The 11,008-nt window shown below is 41.7% G+C and overlaps 1 protein-coding gene across 2 annotated transcripts in view; it reads right to left on the bottom strand.

Annotated features, from left to right (window-relative positions):
* The window catches only part of RAD18 (RAD18 E3 ubiquitin protein ligase), a 123,901-nt gene extending 114,277 nt beyond the window's left edge, over positions 1–9,624 (bottom strand). For both annotated transcript variants that reach the window (XM_081184252.1, XM_081184251.1), the window contains exons 1-3: positions 9,490–9,624; positions 6,447–6,528; positions 1,436–1,497 (exon numbers count right to left, since the gene is read on the bottom strand). In XM_081184252.1, coding sequence (XP_081040378.1) covers positions 1,436–1,497; positions 6,447–6,528; positions 9,490–9,543 — 198 coding nt within the window. In that variant the 5' untranslated portion in view covers positions 9,544–9,624. The remainder of the gene's footprint in view (positions 1–1,435; positions 1,498–6,446; positions 6,529–9,489) is intronic.
* Positions 9,625–11,008: the final 1,384 nt, after the last annotated feature.

The following is an 11,008-nucleotide window of genomic DNA, read 5'->3' on the forward strand; positions in this document are numbered from 1 at the left end:
TTCCATTCTTTGTAGTCCGATTCATACCTTCAGGAGGAGGGAATAAGAGGCAAACATACTTTGCCAGTGCTTATCAAAACCTCTGCTTCAGTTTTTAGTGAAACTTATCATTTTAAGAAGCCAACTAAAGTCCAACAAGTTTGAAGCGACAACTAATCCCAATATGGTTTAGGGTAAATATGGCTCCCTGCTATTTAATTTTCCAACAATGGATTTAGAACCAACATGCTGTGCATATATAATACAGACTTCATTTGCTACTTAGGAAAAATTACTCCCAGATTTGCTACAGTTCCTCAATGCTGAGCACCATCTCATGAGCCATAAGGGTTTGGGTACACTTCAGTTATTAGCTAGGCATTCAATTTTAATCTTATAATAAATTTTATTGAGCAGTCACAAGAGAGATTTATGGTGGGATGCATCAATTAAAAGCACACAGAATGCTACAACTGTGAGCCAGAGGCTAGATTAGAGCATATGACTAGGAACCTAGGAGGTCTGGATGGCCAGAAACTCAGTGGTAGGCCTTGAAAACTTTGCTTCACAGCCGTAGAAACCCATGGAAGATTTTGGGCGGGTCATTCTCAGCCTCAAGTGCCCCCCTCTGAAATGGGTCTTACCTTATATGGCTGTGCTGAGAGCAATTCTAGGCTAAAGTTTACGTTTTGCAAATTTTAAAATGTTGTATAAATAAGTAACAGTAAAACGGCCAGTGTTCAAAACTCCCATTGTTTTAGGTGCATTTTGCCACAGGGAATTACATTAGCGCAAGCAATTTCTGAGCTCTGGGTGCAGTACTGCACCTAAGATTTCAGATTAAAACTGCAGAGTGGAAGGAAAGGAGGACCTTTTTCTGCCTCCCCACTTCCAGCTACTCTCTGAAGGCTGGAGAAGAGACCCTCTTAAGAATATTAGGGGGGGCTAATTATGAAAAATAAACATAATATTTTAGCTGCAGTTTTCAGCTTCGTATTGTTATAAAAAAGCACGCCTAAACATTCCATTGTTGCGCCTATACCCTCAGTTTAAGGTGCCATTTAGCTCGTAGCTTTCATATCTCAGTTTTTAACCCTGAAAAAAGCAAACCTATGTCTGTTCTGGGTGAAGTCATTTGCACCTCAAGGAAATCCCATAAGATCTCAGTAATTTAACTGCATGCACATTGTGCTCTACAAATACTTACAAGTGACAGTAGACTATGCTGGAAAGAAAGTTAAGCATTTACCATACGTTGTGCTACTGGCTTGCTCACCATCCAAGTCATACATCGAATAGGGGGGGGGGGCAGGTTGTTCCATTTAAGATCCCAAAATGCCTAAATCAGGCACTGATTGAACTAGAAACATTTTCCAATACCTCCAAGTGTTCTCAGTTTGTAGAACTGTAGAGCATTTGCTTCAACAGAAACAGTAGGACAGGAAATAACACTTACCACACAACATGTAGGGCACTGAGTTTTGTAGGACAGGGACTTGCGAATGCAGAGAGAACAATCTGGAGGAAAAACAAACACAACATAATTAGAACACCAGGCTACTTGGCAGCGCTAGAAGTGCTGCAGTTTGATTTTCAGTTGGCAGAACTTAAAGAGTGTAAATTTCATAATTGGTTTCAATTTCCCTCAGCGTATTAACTTTGTGCTCATCGTTTTAATGGTGAAAAATATTTATCAGAAGAGCAGCCTCACAAAGTAGAGGAAACTATACAATGCAACCTTGCAAGTAGGATGAAAAAACATTCATAGCTCATAACATACATCTAATGGACAGTAATGGACCACATGCAAACAGGAAATGCTACCCCATACTTTGGTCCTGCCAGCTACTTCCTAAGATAAACAAACCATACATTTCAGAACATCCCTGTACAGGTGAACACCTTGTAGTAAATGTACACCAGTTCTTTCTACAAAGAATTCTAACTACAGCCAAGATGTGTGGATTAAAATAAAAGATAAAAACATGTTCAATTAAAAAAAATTGATTAAAAACATATTTGATTAAAAATAAAAATAAAAACAGGGGGCTCTGCTAGTGCAATCATTAGCTCAGGTGAGAACAAAATTACCTTTGGGTTGGGTTAGATGACCCTCGGGGTCTCTTCCAACTCTAGGATTCCAACAAATGCTGTTCATGGATTGTTAGGTTAGTTGACATTCCCTTGTGTTTTTGAAGGTAAAGATCCAGCAACCCATGTTGGCATGGAAACCTTTTGCATCAGGCACCCATGGTCAATGGTAGCATAAGCTTAGGTTTTTTCTTCAGTTTAGCACATGAAACTCATCCCTGTTCTTTAAGCTGGACAGTCAGAAGCCTGTGGCAGAAAAAAATAGCCTACCTTCTGTCACGAATATCAATACTTTGTTTTGGAAAAACCATCTTTATTTCAGCCAGATCCTAGACAGTGTTTTAGGCAACCCCTCCTTTTAGGAAACAAAACCTTTAAGTTCTTGTCCTCAAGGGACAACATTGTTTAATCCAACCATTTGAAATCAACAAATTTATTTATATGCTTCTTATTCCAAATTACAGTATGCTCAAATCAGCTTACAAGAACAGTAAATATATAGCCCCAACCAGGAAATGAATGATATAGTTATACTAGCAAGCTAATAAATATTACAATTAGAGCTACCCTGAATGTATGAAAAACGTTTCTTTCACAAGAATTAAAATATCCACATTCAACTGAACAATTTTTCACTAATGAATCCAAATCGCAAAGGGATCTGCAGCAGAAAAGGCTTTTAAGTATCAAAAGGTTACATTTTAAACCAATTAATTTCCATCACAGAAGCAGCATTAAAATAAGGCTGGGGAAATTGTTCATCTTTATCAACGTAAGAGCAGCAAAAAACAAGCTCACAGGAAAATCCAGTACCAAGGAAGTTCACCAGTTCTGACAAACAGTAACTGGACAGCCCATCTCTCAGCTGGGCAACCTTGAATCCAAGCTCTCATCTAGGGCATCATCAAGGCTCAAGGGATCTTCCATCATGAGCTCCTCCTCGTCTCATCAGAGAGCCCATAAACCTTTACTACCAATAATTCTTCCCGTAACAAATTGAGTGGAGCTTCTCTCTAGGCTCCTTTAGCAACAGGAGGCTATGTAACTGGAATCAATCAGTTCCCACCCTCCAGGCCATGTGGAGATGAGACAAAGAAGAGCCAGCAGGCCTTGCAGAACTCACATCAAACCACTATACCACATTAAGATGTGTTTTGAGTAAGTGACAAATTCCTTGTTCACTATAGCACTAGTGTTGACGCAAGTTTAAAATTAGTAACTAATCCATTTACATCACCTTTTATGATGAATACTAAGACGCACTGGAGCCATTAACAAAGTTCCTGTTCAACGTCTACCCTGTCAATCAATTAAGTAGTTGACACAATTAATGATACATAATTCAAAATGCCATATATGAAAATCCATACTGGAAGGGAAGCTTTGGAGCTGAATGAATATGGATCAGCTTAATTGGTCTGTCTTGCAATCCCTTGAGCACCAAGACATTTTAGAACGTGAAAGGACTGGTTGATGTTATGTTCAATATTAATGTCCCGAACGAGCTGGAACACACTCAGAGATAAACACTGAAGCTGAACCAAAAGAACAGTCTTCAGCACTACACCTCATTTATATTTGCAGTGACACTGCTCTGTCTAAAGAACTGCACCTACAAAACTAATTACAGCACTCAACTGAATCGCCAAGTCAGAAGAGCCAACTACTGTTCAGCCCAGTCTCAGGAATATCCAACTACATTAAACACCAGAGAAAGGAAACCAGGACAAGGGACCCTAAGCTGTTCAACAGAGTCAGAACTATACCACAATGCCAGCAACGTTTTGATAAAATCTTAGCTATAGCCTTTTTTATTATTTTTACGAAGGTGGATGAAGCTCTCTAAACGATATGATCTTCACAGTGCCACTATACAGATCTATGGCATATTCAGAATGTTGTCTACAGTTGCAGTCATCCCATCACAAAAAGGGTTTCATAAAAGCAGCAGCAGCTACAGGAAACTACAGCTGAAAAGAACATGAGTGAATATTTTTCCTACAAAGAAATACTAAAGAGGCAGAAACGTCTTTGTTCAGAGAAACACATCTAGGAGACCTAACAGAAGCTCATGAGGTTATAAATGTTGAAAATGGCTACATTTTTTCACACTATGCTAGCTTTCAGGATCAATTGTTTACTGAATGAGGGGTGCTCCCAGGTGGAAGTTTATTGTGGAATTGGTGTTAATAATGCACAGAAGGGTCTTTTTTTGCACTGTCCACAAGACATTGCCATCATCAAAATGCTAGCCTGTCATTTTTTCTTTCCACACACATTTAAGTTTCTATCTTACCACAGAAAATCTGGAAAGTAAACTTGTCATGTATCTGCAGTCACTTGTGATGAGGAAGCACATTAACACAATTGTTAGGTAAGTAGCTTCTGGCACATATGACGAGATTTTTGTGGCTGGTCCTTATTGACACACCCCTACTTCCATTTGCTCCTCACATGAGAATAACCAAACCATTTTGTTTCTGGCTGCTCACAATGCTAAAGGAAAAACACTTATTTCCTCTGATAGATGCATGCAGAAGGCATGCTGGTTTTCAAAGGAGTGAGTCACTCAAGATCTCTGCAAAGTAAATGTGAGCGATTACCTTGGAAACTAATCAGAGTACCTACAGCAGGCTTTAAAATAATAATGTGGAGGTCTTGTACAAGGCCTGTTGATCACTCTTGTGCAAGCCTTGTACATTAGGTAAATAAAGCTCTTGACATCAGTATTGCAAGATTAACAATAAATGGAAATGACTATTTTGCATATCCCTCCACCCACAAAATCCCACAAACCTTCATTTTGCTCATTGAGAAACATGATAGCTAAGGTTAGTAATGTTCACTTTGGCACACTTCCTGAAGAATTGGGTTTTTTAAAAAGGTGTTCATGCAAAGCTCCAAAAATATCTACATGCAAACCGAGAACATAAAAAGGTAGTGCAGAAGACAGAAGCGGAGTAATTGAGGGAAGGGGCAGAAAAAACACAGCTGAATACTGCAGGTTAGCTAACCCTGGCATATGGTCAATAGCATGCAAATCTCATGTTTTAAAAGGTAAATCCACTTCTGATAAACATCAAACAAAAGTAGAAAAAGGGAAGTCATGCTTGCAAGCTGCAATATTGCAAACAAGACTACACCATAGGACCTAAGGTGGGGAAAACTTACCGCTATTTCCAAGTCACTTTGAGCATCTAATAATTCGATTGTATCATACTACTGTAATTAATGAGACAACTATTCTAAAATCAATTAAAATTAGACCGGACCACAAATAGTTTTGTTTAACAGCCCCACACATCTTTTTGCTCCATAAATAGTTTAGACCCTTATATTTCTAGTGTTGATAAAAAGCTGCCTTAAACAGAGTCAGACCATTGGTCCATCTCGCTGAGTACTGTCTACTCTCAATGGCAGTAGCTCTCCAGGATTTCAGACACGGTTCTCTACCAGCCCAACCTGGAGATGCCAGAAATTGAACCATGGAACATTTGCATACATAACAGACGCTCTGAGCTAGGACTGCTTCCGTACCATCTTCATTATGACAGCCATATATGACTTTCATGTCTTCCATAGGCCCAGGTCAAGTGCTACGTTTTGTGGTGAAGGACCTTGAGAACAAATGAGAACTTACATCCTGACCATCCATGAGAACTCATACTGAGAGAATGGCCTCTGCCTCCCTCTCTCCATCCCCAAATGCACTACTGCCTTTGACAGCTGTCTGCGCCTCCTCCTGGCATCCATGTTTTTACATATGGAAGAGTTTTTAATATTTTTTAATTATTATAATTGTCTTTTATATATGACATTGGGTGTTTTTTTTAAATTCTGAAGTCACGTCAAGATACTTTATGGGCAGTGACTCATATACGGAATTAAACAAAAAAATAAAATAAGCATATCCCAAACTTTAGAGTCCTGGACCTTAGCTATGGTCCAACGGCCTTATCACTAAGCACACTTACTCAGAAATAAGTGCTACTTGCTTCCAAGTAAATATGCTTAGGATCAAGTTAGAGGTCAGGTCAACACCACCAGGTTGTATTGTACTGGTTGCCTTGCACTCAAGGCACTGTAGCATAATAGGTTGCAGGCAACCAAGAACCTCCTATTTAAAGCAGACAGCAAGAGCCACTTATGACGAGCATAACAGAACTATAATGAAACCTGGTGAATCAACAAGTCTGCCATCAATTACTGTAAATTACAGACTCCCAATACCACCCTACCCTAAAGATTTAAATTTCTAGTTTATGTATGTTAGCACTGACATATTGGATTTAAAAAAATTCAAAAATAACTAAGCACTGATATAAAACAATACATTAACAGGAAACAAAAATGAAATAAATAACTTGTATACTTACAATTATGTGAACACTGAGGAATGATCATTGCAATATTGAAGTAGTCAAAGCATATTCCACAACGCAACAAGTTATCCACTTCCTGAAATGGGATTTTAAAAGTTCGTTTATAAAGATTTGGCAAAATGAACAGTTCAGATTACATTTCAAGAGTAAAGTTTCTCATTTAGAGAAACTATTTACTGAGAAAGAATAGCTGGATAAAATTACCGCCACAATTACATAATAGAGGCAACATAATAACTTACTGACAAAATATAATCATTATGATTTTTTGTGCTTAAAATTGTTTAAGCTGGTATTCAACTAAATTTTATTCAGAGTAGTCCTATTGAAATTAATGAACATGACTAAGTTATGTCCTTTAGTTTCAGTAGGCCTACACAGATGAAAACTTAGTTGACCACCCTAAGTACTGTACAAAATTCAAAAATAAAAGCAGGCGCTGCCCACAAGCTTACAAGCAGCGTTCAAAAAAATTCTAAATCATTATTTTGGCAATACTTTTAGCCTAATAAAGATATTGCCCCAATGTCATGGCTATCTTTGTTTTTTATTTGATTTCTGCTCTCTATTGATAGAAACACCCACAGGCGGTTTATCAGGGGCCAAGCCTGAAACCATTTTAATCCTTTTTGAGAAATGATACCAAGTTACCATGTGTAAACAGACACAGATCTTTTCCCCCCCGACACACTATTTTTAAAACAATGTAGATGTGGCAACCACCTTTTCCACAGTTATCATGGCAGATGAACAAAACACGCTAAAAGAAAGTGCATGCATACAATGATTCACACAGGCATACAGAGACACAAGTGAGGTGCAAGTCTCCTTTGTGACAGCTTCAGTACAGTTTTATAGAGCTTCAGGGTGAAGCTAAATTCTTTAAAAGGGCAAAGAATTCAATGTCACAAATGTTCCAGGTACGCTAGCGTATCAGTTTGCCTGAGAAAACAATCCTCACTCCCCCTGCATGCTGTTCTGGGGGTTCACCCAACACTCAGAGGGATGGGGGGGAGCCCTGTTTCAGAGGTGCAAGTGTAAGGTGTATCCTGCCCAGTGTAGGAAAAAATGCAACTATTTATCAGCCACCTCTAGCCCTGGAAGTTTAGTAAAACAAGAAACCTGAATTTATGAGAAAGTTGCATTTTGTTGCAGGTCCCACTTGCAGTTAATATTAACAGCTGCATCTAGCACCATTTTCAGGGTTTAGACTTCATCATTAAGAGCACTTTATCAATGTGGCTAGCAAATACATAGGCTATATATAGGTGTGCATGAACACCTGCATATATCACCACCCGCCAAGCAGGGCCGGATTTAGGTTTGATGAGGCCCTAGGCTACTGAAAGTATTGGGGCCCTTTATATGTCCAGCTGTCCTTTGTTTTTTGTGCTGAATATATGCTATATGGTAATTTATGGAACTAATAGATATCTAAAGCCATTTGTACATAACAACATATGTATTTTATCAAAGTAATTGTTGAACTGAAATACAATTAGGAAGAATATTAACAGTGAAACACAATTAAGAAGAAGTATATTCATAGTAGGGTGGCACTGTGGGTAAAACCTCAGTGCCTAGGACTTGCTGATCGTAAGGTTCGAATCCCCACGGCGGGGTGAGCTCCCGTCGTTCGGTCCCAGCTCCTGCCCACCTAGCAGTTCGAAAGCACCCTTAAGTGCCAGCAGATAAATAGGTACTGCTTTATAGTGGGAAGGTAAACAGCATTTTCATGTGCGGCACTGGTGCTGGCTCGCCAGTTGCAGCTTTGTCATGCTGGCCACGTGACCCGGTAGTGTCTTCGGACGGCGACGGCTCCTGGCCTCTTGAACGAGATGAGCGCGCAACCCTAGAGTCGGTCACAACTGGCCCGTACGGGCAGGGGTACCTTTACCTTTATATTCATAGTGAAATAATTATTAAGCTCTAACTTTAAATGATTTTTTTATTCATAACAAACTTAATAATGCAAACACATTGGCATTTGGCAATAACGAAAGTTCCTTTAGAAACACAATTTACAAAGACTCATAATCTAGTCTCTAGAAACCATAACATGAAATAATAACAGGTGTAATATGATGCAAACTACTAATAAATAGCAGAATGTAAAAGGTAAAGGTACACCTGACCATTAGGTCCAGTCGTGGCCGACTCTGGGGTTGCGGCGCTCATCTCGCTTTATTGGCCGAGGGAGCCGAAGTACAGCTTCCAGGTCATGTGGCCAGCATGACTAAGCCGCTTCTGGCGAACCAGAGCAGCGCAGGGAAACGCTGTTTACCTTCCCACCGGAGCAGTACCTATTTATCTACTTGCACTTTGACTTGCTTTTGAACTGCTGGGTTGGCAAGGAGCTTGGACCAAACAACAGGAGTTCACCATGTCGTGGGGATTCGAACCGCCAACCTTCCAATCAGCAAACCCTAGGCTCTGTGCTTTAGCAGAATGTCGGCACCCTACATATAGAAATGAGCAAACCAGTGCTATTTTAGGGAGCAGCCTAGCAGGCGGGGCCCATTAGTTACATCATAGGAGCCAACACAACACAAGACACTGTTGCTGTATGTAGGTTTAATTTTATTTGTTTTTTATCTTATATTTTGGAAATGTACATCCAGGTTTTTTTCCTTTACATTTTTGGGGGCCCTAAACTATAGCTTGTTTGGCTTATACAATCCGGCATAACCACCCAAAGAGCGGCAGAGGATTTGAGGACCTCAGACAACAACCTTTCAAGAGAGATGCCCCTTAAAGTGGAAGCTTTAAGTGTGGTCCCTCTGCCGCCGCCCCTGAGAAGCTTCGCCTCCAAGGCGAGCCTTTCGAGAAGCGACCCGGAGGCCCCAGCTTCCTTGATTTTTGCTCCAGCAGCCATTCCACCCACCTACACACATCTACGGGGCTGCGGACGGCTCTTCCGCGGCAGGCACTCCGCACATGCTCAGAAGCGCTCTTGGGCATTTCTTGCCTCGCTTGCCATAGGGAGAAGGGCCCCTCCGGCAGGTTCTTCCCCGCCGCTTGCTGGCCCCTTACTTACTTTCAGCGCCTGGAGAGGCTGAGGCCACGGAGACTCAGCCGCCGGGACAGACATGATTTCCCCGCCGGTGCCTGAACTCCGCCCTCCTCGCCTCCCAAACTCCGAATCACCCGCGCTCTCCGCCTTCCGGAGCGCGCGGGACGCCACGCACTCGTTTCCGGCTGCTGAGGCTCATGGGTAATGTAGTTTGTTCCCCCCCACCCCGTGTTTCTTAAAGCAAATCGCGCTCCATTCTAATTCCCTTGCAGCGGGGCAGAAGCAACCAGGTTCCGGTAGCGGTTATGGAAGGGAGGGCAATTGACTCCTCTTACTACGCCGCTGTTCGCTAGTGGAGCAGGCAGGCTGATGATGAGAGTGTTTGGGGAATGAATTTCCTGCCAGGTCAGCCTGCAGCCACCTGGTTTCCCACCTGGAAGAGATGTGGGGACTCAAGAATCTTGTATTCAAGGGCTTACTGTACATAGACGTGTGTATGTTCCTAATAATTATTATTATTTATTTATACCCCAGCCACTCTACAGTCATACCTCGGGTTACAGACGCTTCAGGTTGCACGTTTTCGGGTTGCGCACTGCACCGAACCCGGAAGTACCTGAACAGGTTACTTCTGGCTTTCGGCGCTCACGCATGCACAGAAACACTAAATCGCGCATGCGCAGAAGCACCAAATTGTGACCCGCGCATGCGCAGATGCGGCGCTCTGCGGGTTGCGAACATTGTGGGTTGCGAGCGTGCCTCCCAGTTCCCGCACGGATCACGTTCGCAACCTGAGCGTCCACTATATTCATAGTAAGGAAACGGAGGTGGCTTCCAGTTCTGCTTGATTTCCTGTTGGAAACATAGGGATCTGCCTTGTGAAAAACTAGAGCCGTGGTTATTCCCAAACTTTTTTGGGCCACCCCTCCCCCCTGATTCTGTAAACTCATTCCCAGTCCCCACCCCCCACCCCAAAACTACCTACAAAAGAAGTACTGTATCCAGAATAGCAGTTTGCGTGACCCACTTGGGATGATAATAACAACACGATTCAAAGCAGCGCCAATTTATTTGCACATTTATTCTAAATCCAAATAAAACTAGTTAGCTTCATTAAATCAACAAAACTGATGAACGTGATCCAGAGATACCAGCTTTACAAAGACTTTGAGATAAGGTTACAAGTTTTTTTTCAGTGAATCCGGGAACACTTTTCAACTTCCTACTAAATAGATGGATTTTGTCAGGGGACTGATTTGTAAATCCAGGGACTGTCCCCGGGAAACGGGGATGTCTGGTAACCTTACTTTGAATAGCCATTTACAGCTCTGGCGCTTCCTTAGGCAATCCTGGCTCAGCACTGACTAGCTCAGTACTGACTGGGAGTCACTCTCCAGGGTTTCTCTGGAGAGCTCCTCCCAGTCACAACCTCCTATATACAGTACACAGAAAGTAATCTAACACTGCACTCAGCAATGGCACGGGAGGAGAACTTGTGATCCTTGTGGTATTGTTTGACTCCAGTTCCCGTTGGACCCAGCCA

Source organism: Podarcis bocagei (genome assembly GCF_964188305.1).
Source record: "Podarcis bocagei genome assembly, chromosome: 2".
Taxonomy (NCBI): Eukaryota; Metazoa; Chordata; class Lepidosauria; order Squamata; family Lacertidae; genus Podarcis; species Podarcis bocagei.